Consider the following 23,719-nt stretch of genomic DNA (forward strand, 5'->3'; position numbering starts at 1 on the left):
ACTGCCATAATTGAGATAATAAATTCCTGTTTTTTAAGCCACCCAGTTTGTGGGTATTTGTAACAACTGCCCTAGCAAACTAATACAACGGGGTAAAAAAACTCCTGTGGTATATGATCGTAACAATTGGAAAGTACTTTTTTTTAAAAACAGCCTTTCTCAAGTAAAGTCAATAAGGGAGAGGGGAGGTATATCTAACAGGGAGGAGAGGGCCCAGTGGAAGGAAGAACCATAGAAGGAAAGATACCCAGAGGAAGTTATATCTAAATTGAGACCTGAGAGTAGAATATTGCTGGCAACATGTACAAAAGTCTAGATACTAGAGAAAACCTGATGTATGAGCAGGGAAACCCAAATAGTAAGTTAAAATCTCGAACAGCAAGGACCTCATAAGGTAAAAGCTATGTTACAAACTTTGAGCCTCTTCTGAAAAGCAAAGTGGTACCATGAAAGGATTTTAAGCACAAAACTAAAAGACTTTAAAACTACTATTCTGACTACAAATTGAAGAACAAATTTTTTTTCAACTAGGGGGAAAAAAAACCCAGGAAAACCAGACAGAACATTACATATTTATCCAGACAAGAAATGATAACTGCATTAATGTTTAAAAAACAAAATATTAACCAAAAAACAGCTTTACTAATATAATTCATATACCATACTATTGACCCATTTAAAGTGAACAATTCAATAGTTTTTGGTATACTACATTAATTATTTTAAAGTGGTAAAACATATATAACAAAAAAATTGCCATTTTAACCATTTTAAATGTACAATTCAGTGGTATTACATTCACAATGTTGTGCAACCATCAACACTATAATTTCTAAAACTTTTTCATCTTCTCAAAGAGAATTCTGTAACCATTAAGGAATAAACACCCTGCCCCTGGTAATCTCTATTCCACTTTCTATCTCAATGAATTTGCCTATTCTAGATATTTCATATAAGTAGAATCATATAATATTTGTCCCCTTTTGTCTAGCTTCGTTCACTTAGCATAATGTTCTCAATATTCATCCATGTTGCAGGATGTATCAGAACTTCACCCCATTTATGGTTGAATAATATTCCATTATATGTACTTGCCACATTTTGTTTCTTTATCTGTTGATGAACACGTGGGTTGTTTATACCTTTTTGGCTATTTTACTAATGTTTTAATGAACACTGGTGTACAGGAGTCTGTTTGAAGTCCCTGCTTACAATTCTTTTGGGTATATAACTAGGAGTTGAATTACTCGGTCATATGGTAATTCTACGCTTACTTTTATTGAGGAATCACCAACTGCTTTCATATTCTTGCGAGCACTTATTTTGCTTTTGTTTTTAATTTTAGCCATCTTAGTAGGTATGAAGTGGTATCTTGTGGTTTTAACTTCTTTTCTCTAATAATTAATGATGTTGAGCATCTTTTCATGTGCTTATTGGCTACTAATATATCTTCTTTGGAGAAATGTCTATGCAAGTTATTGCCCTTTTTTGATTGGGCAGTTTATCTTTCTGTTAAGTTGTAGGAGTTTGTTATAAATGCTGGATATCAAACCCTTATCAGATATTTGATTTACAAATGATTTCTTCCATTCTTTAGGTTATCTTTTCATTTTCTTAAAAATGTCCTTTGATGCAATACAAATAAGTTTTTATTTTGATGAAGTCTAATTTATCCATTTTTTGTTTTGTTGCTTATGCTTTCTGTGACTTAAGAATCTACTTCCAAACCCAAAGTCATGAAGATTTACCCCAATGTTTTCTTCTAAGAGTTTTATGGTTGTAGCTCTTATATGTAAGTTGTTGATCCATTTTGAGTTAATTTTTTAATATGGTGTAAGGTAGGGGTCCAAATTCATTTGTTTGCATGCAGAAATCCAGCTGTCTGGCACATGAGTTGAAGGAACTATTCTTTCCATACTGAACAGATATAGCACCTATGTGTACCTACGTCAAAAATCAGTTGTGGCCATAGATACATGGGTTTATTTCTGGACTCTTAATTCTATTCCAGTGGTCTATATTCTTATGCCAGTGTCATATTCTTTTTATTACTGTGATTTTTTTTTTTTTTTTTAAAAACCAGTTTTTTTTTTTTTTAATAAATTTATTTATTTATTTATTTATGGCTGTGTTGGGTCTTCGTTTCTGTGCGAGGGCCTCCTCCGGCTGCGGCGAGCAGGGGCCACTCTTCATCGCGGTGCGCGGCCCTCTCACCGTCGCGGCCTCTCCCGTTGCGGAGCACAGGCTCCAGACGCGCAGGCTCAGCAGTTGTGGCTCACGGGCCTAGCGGCTCCGCGGCATGTGGGATCCTCCCAGACCAGGGCTCGAACCCGTGTCCCCTGCATTGGCAGGCGGACTCCCAACCACTGCGCCACCAGGGAAGCCCTATTACTGCGATTTTGTAGTAAGTTTTGAAATTGGGAAGTGTGGGTCTTCTAACTTTGGCCTTCTTTTTCAAGTTTTTTGGCTATTTGTGGCAATTCCATATGAATTTGAGGCTCATATTTTCCATTTCTGCAAAAGGGGCTGTTGATAATAGGGATCACATTGAACCTGTACATCACTTTTGGTAAAACTGACATCTGAACAATACTAAGTCTTCCTATTCATAAACATGGGATATCTTTTCTTTATTTTAGGTATCCTTTAATTTCTTTCAGCAATGTTTTATAATTTTCAGTGCACAACATTCTTGGTTAATTTTATTCCAAGGCATTCTTTTAGATGCTATTGTAACTATAACTGCTTTCTTAATTTCATTGTGGATTGTTCATTGCTGACATAAGGAACACAACTAATTACTGTATGTTGATCATGCAACCCTGCGGTTGTTTGTTTTCTTATTGAGTTTTAAGAATACTTTGAATATTTGGATACCAGTTTTGTATCAGATATGTGTGCATTTTCCTGCAGTCTGTGCCTCGTCTTTTCATTCTTGGCTGTGACTTTCATAGTCCAGAAAATTTCAATTTCAGTGAAATCTAGCATAGTAATTCTTTATTTCATGGATTGTGCCTTTGGTGCTGAAAGTAAAAAGTCATCACCATACCAAAGATTATCTAGGTTTCTCCTACGTTATCGTCTAGGAGTGTTAATAGTTTTGTGTTTTACATCTAGGTCTGTGATCCATTTTGAGTTAATTTTTGTGAAGGGTGTAAGTTCTGTGTCTAGATTCAATTTTCTTTTTTTTTTGCATTGATGTCTAGTTCTTCTAACACAATTTGTTAAAAAGTACATCTTTGCTCCATTGTATTGCCTTTGCTTTTTTGTCAAAGATGATTTATTTGTATAGTCTCTTGCCAATACCATACTGTCTTGATTATTGCAGTTTTATATACGTCTTGAAGTCAGTATTCCAGCTATGTTTTTTCCTTCACTATTGTGTTGGCTATTCTGGGTCTTTGCCTCTCCATATAAACTTTAGGTTTAGTTTGTTGATATCCACAAAGAAGTTGCTGCAATTCTGACTTGTACTGCATTAAATCTGTAGTTGAAGATGGGAAGAACTGACATCTTATAAGACACCTAATATGGAGTCTTCCTATCCATGAACATGGAATATCTCTCCATTTATTCAGTTCTTCTTTGATTTTTTTCATCAGAGTTTTATAGTTTCCCCCATACAGATCTTATGCATATTTTGGTATATTTATACTTCAATATTTCATTTTTGTGAGTGCTAATGTTAATAGTACTGAGTATTAAATTTCAAATTCCACTTATTCATGGTTGGTATATAAGAAAGTGACCGACTTTTGTGTATTAATCTTGTACCTGCAACCTTGCTATAAATGCCTTACTAGTTCCAGGAGTTTTTTTGTTAATTTTTTTGATTCTCTACATAGACAATCATATCATCTGCTAACCAAGACAGTTTTATGTCATCTTTCCCAATCTGTATACTTCTGTTTTCTTGTCTTATTGCATTAGCTAAGACATACAGCATGATGTTGAAAAGAAGTAGTAAGAGGAAAAACCCTTGCTTTGTTCTTGATCTTAATGAAAAAGCTTCAAGATTCTCACCATTAAGTATGATGTTACTTTAGGTTTTTTGATAGGTATTCTTTATCAAGTTGAGGAAGTTCCCCTCTATTCCTAGTTTACTGAGTTTTTATCATGAATGAGTATTAGAGTTTGTCAGATGCTTTTTCTGTACCTACTGATATAATCATGTGATTTTTATCACATCAATGATGCATTACATTAATTGACTTTCAAATGCTGAACCAGCCTTGTGTACATGGGATGAAATCCCATTTGTTTGTGGTGTATAATTCTTTTTATATATTGTTGGATTCAATTGGTTAATATTTTTTGAGGACTTTTGCACCTATGTCTATGAGGCTTTCTACATTGGTCTGTAGCATTCTTTTCTTGTAATGTCTTTGTCTGGTTTTGGTATTAGCATAATTCTTGCATCATAGAATGAGTTAAGAAGTATTTCCTCTATTTCTATCTTCTGAAAGCAACTGTAGAGAATTGGCATGAATTCTTCCTTAAATGTCTGGTAGAATTCACCAGTGAATACATCTGGGCCTGGTGCTTTCTGTTCTGCAAGATTATTAATTATTGATTCAATTTCTTTAACAGACAGAGCCATTTCCAATTATTTATTTCTCCTTGGTTAATTATGGGAGCTTGTGTCTTTCAAGGAATTGGTCCATTTCATCTAGGTTATCAAATTTGTAGGCAAAGAATTAATTGTTCATATATTCCTTTATTAGCCTTTTCATGTACATGGGTTGCATATTGATGTCCTGTCTTTCATTTCTGATATTAGTAGTGTCCTGTCTCTCTTTTCTTTTTTTCTTTGTATTTGTGTTTTATTTTACAATCAAAGGTTTAAAGATATAGCAGAGAGTACAGCAGGCAAAACACAGATTAAGCATATTCTGTGCAAAAATATTTACCACAGAAAAGAGAAGAAAAATTTTAAAATAATTATAGTGTGAAGGTAATTATAAATATATGAAATAATATAAACTATATTGATAGGTAATTCCCCTTCTTTTCAAGTTTCCAAGGAATTATTAAATTTGTATAAGGTATTCAAACTTGTAAGTTTGAAAATCTGTTTGAAAGACATTTTTACTGGAAAAATATAAGTGACCAAATTGTCTCAAATCAACAATAAAATAAAGCACTGAGAAGCTACTGTGTAATAACAAAGAATGTGTTACAAGAGAATTTTTTCAGATTTCAAGGAAGAGTTTATTTCTATGAGCACAGAGAAAAAAAGAAAGCTTTACTTTACTTTATATAAAATTAAGATAACCCTGAAACAAAACCTGATCAAAACACCAAATAATAAAACCATACTCATCTCAATATATTGATACATTTAACAGCAAAAATTGTTAATAAAATGTTAACATTTGAAATCCATTGCTGTATTGAAATTCAGTTATTATATGAACAACTGATTCCCAGAATGTAAGAATAGTTTCATGCTAGAAAACTTGTTAATATGATTTCTCTCAAAAATTGATAAAGGGACCCCTTTTTTTCTTAATTAGCCTGGATAGAGGCTTATCGATTTCATTGATCTTTTTTAAAGAATAAGCTTTGGTTTCAATGATTTTTCTCTGTTGGTTTCCTGTTTTCAATTTGATGGATTTCTGCTCAAATTTTTATTATTTTTCTTCTGTTTACTTTAGATTTAATTTGCTCTTCTCTTTCTAGTATCCTAAGGTGGAAGCTAAGACGATTAATCTTAGATCTTTCTTCTTTTCTAATATATGCATTCAATGCCACAAGTTTCCCTCTAAGCACTGCTTTCACTGTATCTGACAAATTTTGATAATTTGTGTTTTCATTTTCATTTAGTTCAAAATATTTTTAAGTTTCTCATGAGATATTTTCTTTGGCTCATGTGTTTTTTATAAGGGTGGTGCCTTAATTCCAAGTAGTTTGGAATTTTCCAGCTATCTTTTTGTTACTGACATCTAGTCTAATTCCATTGTGGTCTGATAGCAGACAATGTATGATTCCTGTTCTTTTAAATTTGTTAAGGATTTCTTAAGGTTTCTTTTATGGCCCAGAATGTGGTCTATCTTGGTGGATGTTCCATGTAAGCCTGAGAAGAATGTGTATTCTGCTGTTGTTGGGTGAAGCAGTATATAGATGTCCTTACATCCGTTTGATTGATGATGGATGTTGAGTTCAACTATGTCCTTACTGATTTTTTTGCCTGCTGATCTGTCCATTTCTGATAGAGAGGTGCTGAAGTTCCCAACTATGACAGTGAATTCAGGTCTTTTTCTCTGCACTTCTGTCAGTTTTTGCCTCATGCATTTTGATGCTATGTTGTTACACGCATACACATTAAGTATGCTACATCTTCTTGGTGAACAGCAATGCCCTTCTTTATTTCCAAAAACTTTCCTTACTCCAAATTCCACCCTGTCTGAAATTAATATAGCTACTTCCACTTTCTTTTGATTAGTGTTATCATGGTATATCTTTCTCCATCCACTTACAGGCATACCTTGGGGATATTGTGGGGTCAGTTCCAGACTACTGCAAAAAGGCGAATATTGCAATAAAGTGCATCACATGAATTTTTTGATTTCCCAGTGCATATAAAAGTTGTATGCACACTATACTCTAGTTTATTAAGTGTGCAATAGCGTTATGTCTAAAACAATGTACACACCTTAATTTTAAAAACCTTTTATTGCTAAAAATGCTAACCATCATCTGAGCCTTTAGCGAGTTGCAATCTTCTTGCAATAGTAACATCAAAGATCAATAATCACAGATCACCACAATAAATATAATAATGAAGAAATTTGAAATACTGTGAGAATTACCAAAATGTGACATAAAATCATGAAGTGAGCAAAAGCTATTGGAAAAATGGTGCTGACCGACTTGCTCGATGCAGGTTGACACAAACCTTCAATTTGTAATATCTGCAAAGTACAATATAGCAAAGCACAATAAAACAAGGTATGCCTGTACTCTTAATCTAGACATTTGGCCTCTGTATCCACGAATTCTGCGTCCATGGATATGGAGGACTGACTGTACTACACCATTTTATATAAGGGAATTGAGCGTGTGCAGATTTTGGTATCCATGGGGTGCGGAGGGGGCATGGAACCAACACCCCATGGATACTGAGGAACAACTATATGTGCCTCTATACCTAAAGTGGGCTTTTTAGACAACATATAGTTAGATACTGTTTTTTGATCCAATCTGACATAATCTGTTTTGTAATTGGTATACTTAGACCACTGACATTCTAAATGATTGTTGATGTTTTTTGATTAATATCTATTACATTTGCTACTGCTTTCTATTTATTGCTCCTTTCTTTGTATCTATTTTTGTCTTCCATACCTTTTCTGTCCTTTGCGGTTTTTTTTTTTCCCCCTTGTTTTTGGCCACGCCGTGCAGCATGCGGGATCTCAGTCCCTGACCAGGGATTGGACCTGTGCCCCCTGCATTTGAAGCACAGAGTCTCAACCACAGAACTGCCAGGGAAGTCCCTGTCTTTTGTGGTTTTAATTAAGCATTTTATGATTCAATTTTCTCCCCATTCTGAGCACATCAGTTGAACTCCTTTTTTAAGTGGCCATTCTACAGTTTGCAATATCCATTTATCACCAATCCAAGTCCAGTTTCAAATAACACTCTACCACTTCATGGATAGTGCAAGTACCATAAAATGAAATAATCCTAATTCCTGTCTCCTATCCCTTGTATAATTGCTGTCATTCATTTCAGTTACACATAAGCATACATAAGCATATTTATATATACATGTAATCAGACATAAGCATATATATAAGAATATATAATTGAATACATTATTGCTATTATTTTGAACATTTCATCTATTAGATTAAGAATAAGAAAAATAAAAGCTTTTATTTATTTTACCTTCATGTATTCCTTCTCTGATGCTCTTTCTTTATGTAGATCTGAGTTTCTGACCTATATCATTTTCCTTCTCTCTGGAGAACTTCTTTTAACATTTCTTGCATGGCAGGTTTACTGGCAACAAATTCCCTCAAATCTTTGTCTCAGAAAGTCTTTATTTCTCCTTCACTTTTGAAAGATAATTTCTCAAAGTACAAAATTCTAGGTGGGTAGGTTTTTTTTCTCAACACTTTAAATATTTCACTCCACTCTCTTCTTGTTTGCATGGGTCTGAGGAAAAGTCAAATGTAATTCTAACTTTATATTTTCTACAGGTAAGGTATTTTTTTACCTCTGACTGCTTTCAGGATTTTTATCTTTATCTATAGTTTGAAAATGGCATGTCTAGGTGTAATTTTTTGGGTATTTATCCTGTTTGGTGTTCTTTGAGCTTCCTGGATCTGTGGTTTAGTGTCTGACATTAATTTGGGGGAAATTGTCAGTCATTATTGTTTCAAATGGTTCTTCTGTTCCTTTCTCTGTTCACCTTTTAGTGTTCCCATTATACATACGGTACAACTTTTGTAAAAGTTCCACAATACTTGGATATTCTTTTCTGTTTTTTCACTTTTTTCTCTTTGCTTTTCAGTTCTGGCAGTCCTATTTTGATATCCTCAAGCTCAGAGATTCTTTCTTCAGCTGTGTCCAGTGTACTAATAAGCTCATAAAGGGCATTCTTCATTCTGTTACAATATTTTTCATGTCTAGCGTTTCTTTTTGGTTCTTTCTTAGAATTTACATCTCTCTGCTTACATTGCCCATTTATTTTTCCATGCTTTCTACTTTTTCATTAAAGTCCTTAGCATATCAATCACAGCTGTTTTCAATTCCTGGCCTGATAATTTCAACATCCCTGAGTCTGGTTGTGATGTTTGCTCTATTCTGTGTTTTTTTGCCTTTCAGTATGTCTTGTAATTTTTTGTTGATAGGTGAACATGATGTACTGGGTAAAAGGAACTGCTGTAAATAGGCTATTAGTAATGTGGTTGCAAGCTGTGGGGGGAGGGGAAGCGTTCTATAGTCCTAAGATTGGATATCAGTATGTTACTGAGCCTGTGCTTCTGGACTGTGAACTTAAGACAACCTTGTCAGTTTTTCTCCCCCCACTTACCTGTTTTGACAGGGTGACTAGAGTGGGCTGGGGCTGAATATTTCCCTTCCCTCAAGTCAATTAGGTCTGATAAAACCCCAGCAAGTTAGATTCTGGTTTAAGAATCAAAATTGAAGAATTCAAAATTGTTACTCCTATTGTTAGTACAAGGGGATTTTTCTCTGATATTCACTGTGAAAACATGGTAGAGCTCCAGGATGTAAAACTGATGAAACTGTCAGGGCTCCCCAATGACAAGGCTCCCCTGGAGTTTTTATCTCTCAAACTTGTCCACACTGAGCCTCTAGCAACTTTTCAATAACAGTTCAGGTCTCCCTACACTGGTACTGATTTTCTACAAGGGTTCCTGATCTCATAAGTTGTGATTCTCTCTATTTGCCTGTCACTCTCTCCAGTCTGGAGGATAGCAGTTGGTTCTGTGATATTACTTCCCTTACAGATCTAAGAAGAGTTGTTGATTTTTCAATTTGTTCAGCTTTTTACTTGTTGTTAGAATGAAGTGGTGACTTCTGAAGTTCTTATATATACTGGATTGGAAACTGGTAGTATTCTTTGGAGTGTTTAAATATAGGATCCTGTGATCTGCAAATAGAGATAGTTTTACTTCTTCTTTTCCAGTTTGGATGCCTTCTATTTCTTTTTCTTATCTAATTCCTCTGGCTAGAACTGCCAGCATAATGTTAATTGCAGTGGTGAAAATGGGCATCCTTGTCTCATTCCTAAACTCAGGAAAAAAATTTTCAGTCATTCACCATTGAGTATGATGTTAGCTATGGGTTTTTCATAAATGCCTTTGATCATGTTGAGTATATTCCCTTCTATTACTAGTTTTCTGAGAGTTTTTATCATGAAAGGATGTTGAATTTTGTGAAATGACTTATGTGTATCAATTAAGATGATCATGTGGTTACCCCCTCCCTTTGGTTCTGTTAATGTGATGTATTACATTGATTTATTTTCTTACATTCAACCACCCTTGCATTCCTGGGATAAACCCCACTTTGCCATGGTTTATAATCCTTTTAATATGGCTTTGGATTTGGTTTGCTGGTGTTTTGTTGAGAATTCATACGTCTATATTCGTTAGGAATACTGGTCTGTAATTTCCTTTTCTTGTGATATTATTCATATGGCTTTGGTATTATGGCAATGCTGGCCTTATGGAATGAGTTAGGAAGTGTTCCCTATTCTTGTATTCTGTGGAAGAGTTTAAGAGGAATTGGTGTTAATTCTTCCTTAAAAGTTTGGTTCAGTTCACTAGTGAAGCCATCCGGTCCTGGGCTTTTCTTTGTCAGGAGGTTTCTTATTACCAATTCAATCTCTTTGCCTGTTGTAGGTCTGTTGAGACTTTCTATTTTGTCTTGCATTTAGGTAATTTGTGTGCTTCCTGATCTGTCCATTTCATCTAGATTATTTATTTTGTTGGCATAGAGTTGTTTATAGTATTCTCTTATAATCCTTTTGCTTTCTGATGATAGGTATTAATATCCACTTTCATTTCTGATGTTAGTTATTTGTTTCCTCCCTTCCTCCCTCTCTCTGTCAGTCTAGCTAAAGGTTTGTCAATTTTGTTGATCTCTCAAAGAATCAACTTTGGTTTCATTCCCTTTATTATTATTATTCTGTTCTCATCTTATTGAACACTGCTCTAATCCTTATGATTTCCTTCCATCTGCTAGCTTTGTTTCCTTTGCTCTTCTTTTTCTAGTTCTGTAAGATATAAAGTTAGGTTACTGATTTGAGATCTTTCTTCCTTTTTAATATAGGCATTTACAGCTATAAATTTGCCTCTGAGCACTGCCTCCGTTGCATCCCATGTAGTATTTTCATTTGATTAATCTATAGGTATTTTCTAATTTCCCTTGTGATTTCTTCATTGACCCACTGGTCGGTTAAGAGTGTCTTATTTCATTTCCACATATTTTTTTAACATTCCAGTTTTCCTTGTGCTATTGATTTCTAGCTTCATTCCATTGTGATTGAAGTAGATACTTTGTGTGATCTCAATCTTTTTACATTTATTGAGATTTATTTTGTGGCTTAACATCTGGTCTATCCTGGAGAATGTATCAATTGCACTTGAGAAGAATATGTATTCTGCTGTTGTTGGGTGGAGGGTTCTATATATGTATCTGTTAGTTCTAGTTGGTTATATTGTTGATCAAGACATCTATATGCTTATTTATCTTCTGTCTATATGTTCTATCCATTTTTGGAAGTGGGGTATTAAAGTTTCTAACTTTTATTCAAGAACTTTTTTTCTCTTCAATTCTATTGAAGAGTATTCTTAAGGAAGTAAAGATTCCTACAACCTTTTAAAGGGGTCAAAATAAGTTTCAAAATTTACAAGTGTATACCTTTAAATCAAGAAATTCCACTTTTAGAAAATATCCTAAAGAAATGATAGTACGATAATAATAATAGCTAACAGTTATTGAGCCTTTACTTTGTGCCAGGCCATGGGCTAAGCATTTTAAATGCATTAACTAATTTACTGGGCAGTTTTATTATTATCCCAAATTTCCCAAATCTGTAAATGATACAAGAGATTATGAGTGCCTGATATGTAGGTAAACACAAGTGACTCAAAGTTTTCAATGAGCAGTGTTTGTTACAGAAAAAAATAAAAATCAAACTAGTGGACAGAATGGTACTGAGAATTAGAAAACCTGGGTTTAAATTGTACTCTATCATTTAAGACTATAAAATCCTAAACTCATCTGAGTTTTGCTTTCCTCAAATGCAAATAATCTCTAAGATTTCCTCCCGTTTGCACTTTGTGATTCTTGTGTTTACCAAAATCACCTAAGACAGTGCTGGAAACAAAGTAGTCCCTGACTGAAAGTTATTTGAGACGGTAATGTAATGACTTCTATACACTAATCCTGCTCTAGAAGCATAGATTATTTATAGAAGAAACATCTCTCTTTTGGAAAGCTAACCAAGACTGTGCAATCATGATTAATGAAAACAAAACAAATAATATACCAGTCTATGTTTTCAATAAGCTAAGTCACAGTTTAGGTGGGGAGACATTTTGTGAATAAATAATTATAATAAGAGCTATTGTAAAGTTATTAATGAAATTCTATAGCAGCAGAGAATAAGGAATATTTAGACTTCCTGAGATGACATTCGACTTCATTCTTATATTTGCAGGATGAATAAGATACTAGACTAGGCACGCAAGGAGCGTGTGGAGGTGGTGGCTGGCAGACAATGCAGAGGAATCAGGATATGCAAAGGGTAGAGTCAAGAAAAGGCAGACATCATATTCAGATTATAATTTAGTATTATAGAAATACGACGTCAATTAATCCTAATTCTCTCACTTTGACATATATAATATTATTATTATAGCTAATAGTTACTGACCACTTATGATATGGCAGCTTACATACATGTACATGTACTCTTTACATGAAACCAATGAGATAGGGTTTTACAAATGAGAAATTAAGGTCCAAAGAGATTAAATGTTTTGTCCAGCATTACATAGCTGGTAACTGATGAGGCTAGGCTTTAAAACCAGATAGTCCAACTCTAGAGCTGGCACAAAGATTTCCCTTGCTAAGCACTTCTGCCAAGATGTTTAAATCCAGGCCAATTATCATCTCATCCCACTTAACAGAAGTATCTGCAAAGCTACCTCTGAGCCTCTCCTAAGTCACTTAACAAGACAGAGGATCTGGACATCTAACCATGCCTCCCATGAGATTACCAATATATCTTGTCAAGGTATGCAGCCCTTCATAAATATTTTAACTCCTCCCTGAAAGATTTCTTCTCTCCACTAAATACAGCCTTCCCTTTCCTTACAGCATGATTAAGAAGTCTACACCAGCTTCCTATTGATAAGAATGAGAATTAAGAATACTATGTTTGAAGGATAGCTAGTTTTTACTCTACACCAAAAAGAGAACATAACATAGTCCTGTTAAGCAGAAAGAGGAGAAAATTAATTCAACTTCATAAATATGAAATCAAACGATACCTTCAGTCCCTCTAATTCATTTTCCAGTTGCTTAGAATAGTGCTCGCTCTGTTCGCGCAATTTCCTGTCTTTAGATGCTTCAGCAGCTACAGCTTCTGTACGAACTTCCAGCTTTAAAATAAAATGAAGAAAGCAGATTTCATGGTTATAATCGTTTCTCCAATAAAATGTTTCCCCATGGGAATTTACCTTGCAATAGATAGATAACTCAAATGTTGAAATTCATATTAAATAATATTACCAAACTAAAAAAAAAAAACTCTTTTCAAAAATTAAAGAATGAAATATATATTATTTCACTAGTCTGAAAAAGCAGCTTTAATCACTACCCCATGGGCACTACAAATTTGCCTGACTACTAACCTCTTTTTTGGCTCTTTCTGTTCTGCGCAGTTCTTGCCTTAAGCTTTCAACTTTTTGCATCACCAGGTCCACCTCTTCTTCCTTATCTCGGACATGGCGAGCAAGTTTCTGTTTTTGGGTGTGCAATTCTGTTAGCCGCTCATTGATCTCCATGAATTCCTGCATGGCCAGTTTCCTCTGACAGTGTGCGTCTTTCAGTTCTTTGGATTGGTTTTTTAATCGCTCACTAGCCTGGACTAGTTCCTACAGTTTTGTAAAAAGAATATAAGTTACCAATTCTGCAACCTAGGGACCAAATTTGGCCATCAAAATATTTATCATGAAGTCAAGAAGAGCCAAAATTATTCACCTCAGAACAAAATTAAAAGAAATGAACTACTTTTGAACAGATACTAGGAGCATGGTGCTCTGTTCATATTCTCAATTCCTTATGCTAACATGCTAACTGCAAAGGGACAACTGATTTAACCTTCCAGTACCTTAGTTTCAATAAATAAATAAATAAATAAATAAAGGTATAGGAATACAAGATACAATGGTAAAGATAAAGATTTTGTGAAATTTAATGGATATCCGTGAGATTTTTAAAAATTATATCAAATGATTATCAATTATAAAAACAAGGGTTGTATTTGATGTGGAGACTAACTCTTGGGCCAGCAGCAAAGAGAAAAGCTAATTAAAGTGAGAAACTTAGAAAGAGCTGAAGTAGACTTGGGTCAGTAGAACCACCTGCCTCCCAGCAAAAGGAAATGCAAACCTTCTTTGAGGAAAAGAGTCTCAATGATATCTATGTTTTGTTTTTTTTAAAGAGCATACAAATATGAGCTCACAACCATAGATTTCCCAAACACCCAAAGGACAAACAACCACAAGCAAACATTACAAACAATAAAAATAAACCCCAATGGTATTTGGATATTAGAACTATCAGATGCTGATAAGATTGCTATACATGAAATGTTTGAAGAAATAAAAGGAAATCATAAAAATAGGAAAATGACAAAAGACTATTTAGAATGATGAGGCAAAAAGACTAAGAAAAACTGTTTATAAAACATTGTATAGTGCATTTAGAAATGAAAAAACGTAAGTATTAACATTAAAAACATGAATCCACCAATATAGAAAGCTCTACCTTTATGAAGAAAAATAAGAAGAAACTCAAACCCAGAAACTTTAAAAAATAAAATATATAACATTAAATAAAAATTAAAAAAAAAGAAATCAGAGGGAAAAAATACAAATCACCTATTCCCCATCCTCAAAAAGGAAAAAAAAAGATAATTAGAGCAGACATCTAAGAAGTAACAATAGTAACAGGAGGACATATTTTTAAAGAGATAATAATTAAAATTGTACACACAGAAAAATTACTTTTGAAGTATGAGGCTAAAAAATAATGAGATTCATACAAACACAAATTGACAGAGCTTACCACAACCAGATCTGAATTTAAAGGAACCTCTAAATATTTATTTCAGGAAAATGATAAATGATTTTAGAAGGAAGATCTAATGAAAGAGAAGTGGAAGGCTAAGAAATTGGTAAACACAAATATGAATGTAAGCAGACTTGTATATAAGATTGTATTATTGTCTCATTTGTAAAGTAAACAAAAAGGACATAACTAACATATTGGTCCAAAACAGCACAGTAGTTGGGAAGAAGCAATAGAGTTAAAGGTCCTCAAAGTGTTTGGGAGCAACAGTTTAAGATACCAGGTTGGTCAAAAGGTTCATTCAGTTTTTCCTGTAAGATGGCTCTAGTAGTGCTTAGTTGTCTTTAACTTCATTCGAAACAATTTTGTTAGATTTTCTTGTGACACCTGTCATAACAGTATGAACACAAAAGAAAGATTTGTGCAGTGTATGGAGAAGGTGCTGTGATTGACTGAACGTGTCAAAAGTGGTTTGAGAGGTTTCATGCTGGAGATTTCTTGCTGGACGATGCTCCACAGTCAGGTAGACCAGTTGAAGTTGATAGTGATCAAATCGAGACATTAATTGAGAACAATCAATGTTATACCACGCAGGAGATAGCCGACATACTCAAAATATCCAAATTAAGCGTTGAAAATCATTTGCACCAGCTTGGTTATGTGAATTGCTTTGATGTTTGGGTTCCACATAAGTTAAGCAAAAAAACCCTTCTTGACCGTATTTCTGCATGTGATTCTCTACTTAAACGTAATGAAAACATTCCATTTTTAAAGCAAATTGTGATGGGCGATGAAAAGTGGATACTGTACAACAATGCAGAAAAGAAGAGATCATGGGGCAAGTGAAATGAACCACCACCAAACACACCAAAGGATGGGCTTCATCCAAAGAAGATGATGTTGTGTATATGGTGGGATTGGAAGGGAGTCCTCTATTATGAGCTCCTTCCGGAAAACCCAACAATTAATTCCAACAAGTACTTGCTCCCATTAGACCAACTGAAAGCAGCACTCAACGAAAAGCATCCGGAATTAGTCAACAGAAATAACATAACCTTCCATCAAGGTAACACAAGACTGCATGTTTCTTTGATGACCAGGCAAAAACTGTTACAGCTTGGCTGGGAAATCTAATTCATCTGCCGTATTCACCAGACATTGCACCTTCAGATTTCCATTTATTTCAGTCTTCACAAAATTCTCTTAATGGAAAAAATTTCAGTTCCCTGGAAGACTGTAAAAGGCACCCAGAACAGTTCTTTGCTCAAAAAGATAAAAAGTTTTGGGAAGATGGAATTATGAAGTTGCCTGAAAAATGGCAAAAGGTAGTGGGACAAAAGGGTGAATACGTTGTTCAATAAAGTTCTTGGTGCAAATGAAAAATAAGTCTTTTATTTTTACTTAAAAACCGAAGGCACTTCTTGGCCAACCCAATATTAAATTTTAAAAAAAGATATTAAATTTAGACTTTGTTAAATATGCACGATAAAATTCAATACTACTAGAAACTGCTAGAATGAGTAGTGAGCAAAATGAGAACAAGAAAACAAAAACCTCAATTAAAAATCAAGAAAAAAATTTTCAAGATGAAAAGAATTCTGGAGATTGGTTTCACAACAATGTGATGTACCTTACACTACTCAATTATACACGTAAAAATGATTAGGATAGTAAATTTTATGTTATATATATTTTGCCACAATTTAAAAAAAGAGTGAACTCAGCCATAAAAAGAATGAAATAATGCCATTTGTAGCAACATGGGTGGACCCAGAGACTGTCATACTAAGCGAAGTAAGTCAGACAGAGAAGGACATATGTCATATGATATTGCTTATATGTGAAATCTAAAAAAATGGTACAAATGCACTTATTTACAAAACAGAAACAGAGTTACAGATGTAGAAAACAATCTTATGGTTACCAGCGGGGAAGTGGGGAGGGATAAGTGGGAGGCTGGGATTGACATACACACACTACTATATATAAAATAGAAAACTAATAAGGACCTACTGTATAGCACAGGGAACTCTGGTCAATACTCTCTAATGATCTATATGGGAAAAGAATCTAAAAAAGAGTGGATATGTGTATACGTATAACTGATTCACTTTGCTGTACAGCACTAAGTAATACAACATTGTAAATCAACTATACTCCAATTAAAAAAAAAAAGTGAGAAAGGAGGTAAAGATAAGCATAGAAAATGCATGACAAGCAGAAAACAAAAAGTGGTAGAAACATGTCCATATAGATTAGTAATCAAAATAAGTATAAAAGGAATAAGTTCACCAGTTAAATGCAGTTTGTTATACCAAATTATGAAACAAAATCTAGACTTAAATAGAAAAAGCATTATTATAGCAATGATAAAATTCTATTCACTAGAAAGAAATTCCACTCTAAATTTTTGTGTATTCCATAAGATAGACTCAAAATATATTAGAAAAAAATTTGCTAGAACTTCACAGAAAAACTGGAGAATACATCATCATGAGAAAATCCAATTTCTCAATCATTAATAGACAAACCAAGCAGTTAAAAAAATAGTGAATATAAAGAAGATTTGAAAAGCTCAATTAATAACCTTCATGTATATTTAGAAGCTTGCATCCAACATTGGGAAACACATTCTTTTTAAGCATATATTGAATATTTAAAAATGAAAAGGTCTAGATCATGCAGTAATTCTCAGTAGATTTCAAAGAACAGATGTCATACAGATCAAGATCTTTAAGAGTATTACCATTAAAATAGAAATAAAAAATAACAAGGCTAAATTCCATAATAACTCACAGATCAAGGAGAAAAATCGTAAAGGGTATTAAAATATTTAGAACTAAAAAAATTTTAAATACAGAACACAATAAAAATGTTTAGTAAAGACTAAAACTTGGGGATGCAGTAAAAGGTACTGTATGTATATAGGGGGAAATTTATAGGCTGAAATACTTACACTGAAACTAAAAAAAAGTTGAAATTCACTGAAATTCCACATAAAAAGTTAGAGAGAACAACGCATTAACTGCTTCCCCCAATATAAGATGATAATAAAGAACATAAATTAATGAAAAGGAAACATGAGAATAATGAAGATCAACAAAGCCAAAAGCTTGTTCTTTGATCTCACTAAATATCTGGTGAGGTCAAACAAGGCAACAAGAATAAATGCACAAAGAAATAATATGAAGAAAGAAGGAGAGGTTATAACTACAAATCTAGGCGAAATCAAAAAAGGTAAAAGGATGCAATGAAAAATTTTATGCCAATAAATTTTTCAACTTAAGAAATGAACAAATTCCTATAAAAATAAATTAAGCAAAACTGTTTCAAGAAGAAATAGAATGCCCGAATAGTCCTATAACAATTAAAGTAACTAAACCAATAGCTAACAAAAATTCCCCATCCCCCCAGTGGGAAAAAATCTCCAGACTCAGATGGTTTTATAGATGATTCCTCCAATGTGTTTCAAGGAACAAAACATTCTTCTTATACAAACTTTTCTAGATAACAGAAAAAGAGGCAGTGCTACTCAGCTAACTCTACAAGACCAGTATAATCTTGATACCAAAGGAAAAAAAAGAGAGAGAGAGAAAGAAAAAGTCCAGAAAGAGAAAAAAAAAAAAGCCTATCTCATTGAAGAAAACAAATAAAAAATCCTAAAAAACCCAAAGACATTAGCAAATCAGGTCAATGATATATGAAGTGGGTAAACATGAACTCTGGAACTTAACTCCCTGTGTTGAAATTCCAGTTCCCCCACTTTCTAGCCCTATGATCTTGAGCAAATGTACCTAACTTCTCTGTGTGGGATCTCACCATTTATAAAATAAAAACACTACTAGTACTGCTGCTGCTGCTGCTACTACTAGTACTTAAATCACAGGGTTCTTTAAAAGATTAAATGAGCTAATAAATGTAAAGCACTTAAAACAGTACTATTAGAACAGATGCAACATAACTGTTACCTATATTATCATATTAATATTTAGGAGACAATACATGGGCATCTCAGTTTTAACCCAGAAAAGTAAAAATGGTTTAACGTTAGAAAAAGTTTATAAATGTAAGTCATCAAACCAATTTATTTTTATTTATTTTTGGCTGAGTTGGGTCTTTGTTGCTGGGCGTGGGCTTTCTCTAGTTGAGGCAAGCGGGGGCTACTCTCCGTTGCGGTGCACGGGCTTCTCATTGCGGTGGCTTCTCTTGTTGCGGAGCACGGGCTCTAGGCGCGCGGGCTTCAGTAGTTGTGGCTCACGGGCTCTAGAGCACAGGCTCAGCAGTTGTGGCGCACAGGCTTAGTTGCTCCGCGGCACGTGGGATCTTCCCGGGCCAGGGCTCGAACCCGTGTCCCTTGCATTGGCAGGCAGATTCTTAACCACTGTGCCACCACAGAAGCCCCAAACCAATTTATTAAAGGAGAACAATCATATAATTCCATCAAGAGATATTAACAAATTTCTAGAAATTTCTTGCAATACTGTGCAAAAAAAGCACATTTAATAAAGTCAATACCCATTTTTGATAAAAATGATTAGCAAAATAGGAATAGAAGATAATTTTCTTAACCTGATAAAAAGTATTTACCAAAAACTTACAGAAAACATTATTATTTTCTTAGAAATCAGGAATAAGATAGGGATGCCTGCTATCATCACTTCTAGTGAATGTTGTATTTGAGGTCCTAGCTTATACAGTAAGACAAGGAAAGAAAGAAAAGTAAAAAAAAAAAAAAAAAATCAAAAGACAAAGAAAAAAAACTGTCATCATTTCATAAAACCTTAAAGAATCTCAAATATATTATTACAATTAATAAGAGTTTAGCAATGTTGCTAGAACAGAATCAGTAAGAAAGTATAATTTTAAAGATACCATTTAAAATATGAAACCTTACAATCATAAATTTAAGGAAAGGCAAACAAGACCTGTATAGAATTTTATGGAGAAAAATTTTTAAATACTTTCAAGATACAGAGAGATATACCATGTTTGTGGATAAAAAGACTGTGGGACTGCAGAGAAAATAATTTTATGTTTTTGTACAGTTAGGCCTTTCTAAGCAAATTTTACTGAAACTTGCAACATGGGTTAAAAGCAAGCCTTGTAAAGTAATTTATGACTAATTTAGATACGTAGTGAGAAAACTCCAAAGAGATTTAGCTCCTGGACTTATGTGTTTACATTTCAAGGAGGGTTGGAGAGAGAGATAAGAGCCTGTACCAAGGAGATAATCTCTTTACAGAGCTGGAGACTTGGACACATCTTTCCACTGGAGTGACTTATTTATATTCCAAAGGGTCCTAGATCCTTCTCTTTAGGTTTCCAAGGAGACCCACAGAAAGGTGGGTAGAGATAGAGGGGAAGCAGGAAGCATCTGCCTCTCTCCTCTATGTAAACACCCTGATTCACTATTTCAGGGCTCCTTCTCTACCATACAGTCTCCATATGTGTAGGGTTTTATCCAACCAGCTCTCATTGTGTTGCCCTAAAGGGTAAGAAGGGGCATACAGGAAAGCCACGTGGTTTTTGTTTTGTTTGGCTTTTCTGAATGTAAATCGTAATAATCTTTCCTTGCTCTTGAAATCTTGTGTGCATTTAGAATGATATTAATAAACATGGATAAGAACGTAAAGACTCAATGTTATAATGATGTCAAGTCTCCTGAAATTGCTCTATGGATTTAATGCAATTTTAATCAAAATCCCATCACAGTTTTCAAGGACTAGAGAGTTGAGGTATAGACCCATGCATAAATGGAAATTTAATAGATGACAGAGGTGACGCTGCACATCACTAAGGGAAGGAGGGCCTATTTAGTAAATGAACAACTGGCTAGCCATATGGGAAAAAGTGAAATTGGATCCTTATCTCATATGATACCTAAAAATAAATTTCTCATGCATTAAAAATTTAAATATGAAAACCAAACTTAAAAACTTCAAGATAAAAATTTAGGAGAATTGTTTTTTACCTCAGATTTCTTACATAAGCCAGCAAATGCAATAATCATAAAAATGAAGATTGATGAATTTGACTACATTAAGACTAAAAACTTTTGTTAGTCAAAAGCGCCCATAAACAAAATGAAAAGACAAGCCACTAGCTGGGAGATATCTGTAACATACATAATCAATAAAAGATTAACATGTCCAGAAAATTCTTACAAACCAATAAGGAAAAGACAAACAACCCAACAGAAAAATGTATAAAGTATATTAAGAAGCATTTCACAAAAGAAGAAATATAAATAATAAATGGACATGTGTGAGGATACTCAGCCTCATTAGTAATTAGAGAATGCAGATTGAGACCATACTAAAACATCATTTTAGACCTAAAATGTCAACTTAGATTAGGTTGGCCAAAAATAATATATCTAGTAATATGAAGTACTGTTGAATATAAAAACTCCTGTACACTACCGGTAGGAGTATAAATTGGTACAAGCAGTGGAAAATGATTTGACATCATCATAAAAAATACAATATTTCCATTGCATATGACCCAATTATTCTATTCGTGTGTGTGTGTGTGTGACTGGATATATGTTCAAGAATGATCACAGCAGCATCATTTATAGTAGCTATTAATTATAAGCAACCTAAATGTCTGCAAACAAAAAATTAGATAAGTAAATTGTGGGTGTTGACATAATGGTGTATTTTATAGCAAGTAAACGAATGAGCAACAGCTATATAGACGAATCTTAGAAACAACGTTGAGTGAAAAAAGCAAATTGCAAAAGATTGCATATACCATTTTACAAAGCTCAAAAAAAGCCAACACTAATATACTGTTTAGAGATATACTAATATGTGATAAAATTTTTTTAAGTAAGGGAATGATTAACATAAAATTCAGAACAGTGATTACCATTGTCAGGGAAGTGATGAGAAAGGAATAGGAAATGACTACCCAGGGCTATGTCACAAAACAGGTAATGCTCTATTTAAGTTGGATGTTAGGTTCATTTTATTATTTGCGTCAAAACTTATATAATGTTACATTTATTTTTTATATGCATCAAATGAAAAAAATCTTAAAAAGAATATCTGCTGCCTGTAGGATATCAGGCAAATCATTTAAAATTCTTTATCAATATGATGTGTTTCATTTCAGCACTACCCTCTTCTCAAAATATACTGAAAGGATTTTTAATATTAAAACTTATTAAAAATTGGCCAAGTACCTGTTACTATAAATCTAGATATCAGATGCTCATCCTTATTATGTTCACCAAGTTTGGTTGAGTAATCCTACCTTTAAGTACATAACAGTAACCATTAATATAATATTATTAAAACAAATAGGACCTCTGTTATAAATTCCAAATATTATTAAATTGACCATGAACATAAATGAATCTATACAAAACACTGCTTGAAAGCGCATCAAGAAAAAAGTAAAAATATACTAATCTAATTCACTTTGACCTTCATAGCTTTCTCTGTTAATCTTTTTGATTAGCTTCATCAGCAAATGGTTATTTGTTTTATTTTTAATTACCTCCATTTCTTTATGGGCAGCAAGACTTATAAGTCTTCCCCAGAAGGACTTCAACTGTTTTATCAATGAATTATATACAACATCATTGAATACAATTTATACTATGCCATAAACCACTCATTTCTTTTTTGCATTGGCTAGTATTAATTCCAACATTCTAAAATTTGTTAATGAAAGGCAAAGTACACGCAGCATATCATTTAAGTAAAGTATTTTTCTCTAGTGCTCGAATATTATATATCCTATTGGACCGTGTTACTGTGTCCTAGCTATTAATTAATTTTGTTAATGTTTATAGTAATATTTACATGTTCACAAAGTTCTTATGAAAGTAACTTCAGCTTATTCATCCATGCTTTGAAAGATAAACTGACATCTAAAAAAAGATTACAGAATTAAAGAAATTTTCTATCATAATCTTTAAAGAATGTTCATATTAGCAAGTCACAATGAAAATATGACTGTATTTTTCATTTTTCCATAGACACTAAACAGATTTTTACTATTCTCTCACTTCTTCATAATATTTCTTTTTCAATAACATTTACTTTCAATCAAGTCCTTTGATTATTAACTCTCCAAAAGAACAAAAGATTCTGAACTTTGAAGCCTCGAAAATTTAGAAGTTTCTTCATAACTAGCCATTCATCAAATGTCATACACCAAAATAATTCTTAAATTTTTAAACCATCTTTTTACAGACAAAGTATACTATATATTATTGTAATTCCTTATGAATGCTTTCAATATACACATTAAACAAGATTAAGAATTCAGAAAAGGCTTTAACAATCTATCTATGTATTTTTACCTTATTTAATTCTTCCCTTTCTTGTTGTAATGTTTTGATTTGTTTTTCATAAGCCTTGATTTGTCTAAAAGCATCATCTAGTTCTCGCCTCACAGAATTAGCTTCTTCAAGTTGCTGTTCCAAGTGACTTGATTCTAAAAAAGGAAACAATGTTTCTTTTACTATTTGCATAAAAATAAATACTCAAAACCAAGGTTTAAAGCAACTAAATTTTAAAAAATAAAGTATTTTGAAATTGGTATTCAGCTTATCAACACCATATGCCACTGACTCATAAAAATTAAGTGCTTATCAGTTCACTGTAAAGATGGTGAATAGGTAATGCCAGGATGAAGAACAAATCTTAAGTGCAAAGGTTTTGCACAGAATTTTTGTGCAAAAATGCCTTCATATCTATTAGAAAAGAAAGACCATAATTCCAAAAACAGTATCTTCAGAACCAATTAAAAACTTAAAACTAACAAAAAAGAACACGACCAATCAAACAAAATAGATAAGTCTTCCTCTACTGTTAGTTAGCATTCTTCTGCTGATTATTACTCAAATTATTGTATGATGGTTTTG

General features: G+C 33.4%; 1 protein-coding gene across 4 annotated transcripts in view; it reads right to left on the bottom strand.

Moving 5' to 3' along the window:
• The window catches only part of CDC42BPA (CDC42 binding protein kinase alpha), a 326,370-nt gene that overhangs the window by 96,623 nt on the left and 206,028 nt on the right, over nucleotides 1-23,719 (bottom strand). For 2 of the 4 annotated variants that reach the window (XM_061187369.1, XM_061187368.1), the window contains exons 12-14: nucleotides 23,156-23,289; nucleotides 13,398-13,640; nucleotides 13,035-13,145 (exon numbers count right to left, since the gene is read on the bottom strand). In XM_061187369.1, the coding sequence (XP_061043352.1) occupies nucleotides 13,035-13,145; nucleotides 13,398-13,640; nucleotides 23,156-23,289 (488 nt within the window). The remainder of the gene's footprint in view (nucleotides 1-13,034; nucleotides 13,146-13,397; nucleotides 13,641-23,155; nucleotides 23,290-23,719) is intronic. The other 2 variants (XM_061187371.1, XM_061187370.1) reach the window with 1 other exon arrangement.

Source organism: Eubalaena glacialis, chromosome 3 (genome assembly GCF_028564815.1).
Source record: "Eubalaena glacialis isolate mEubGla1 chromosome 3, mEubGla1.1.hap2.+ XY, whole genome shotgun sequence".
Classification (NCBI taxonomy): Eukaryota; Metazoa; Chordata; class Mammalia; order Artiodactyla; family Balaenidae; genus Eubalaena; species Eubalaena glacialis.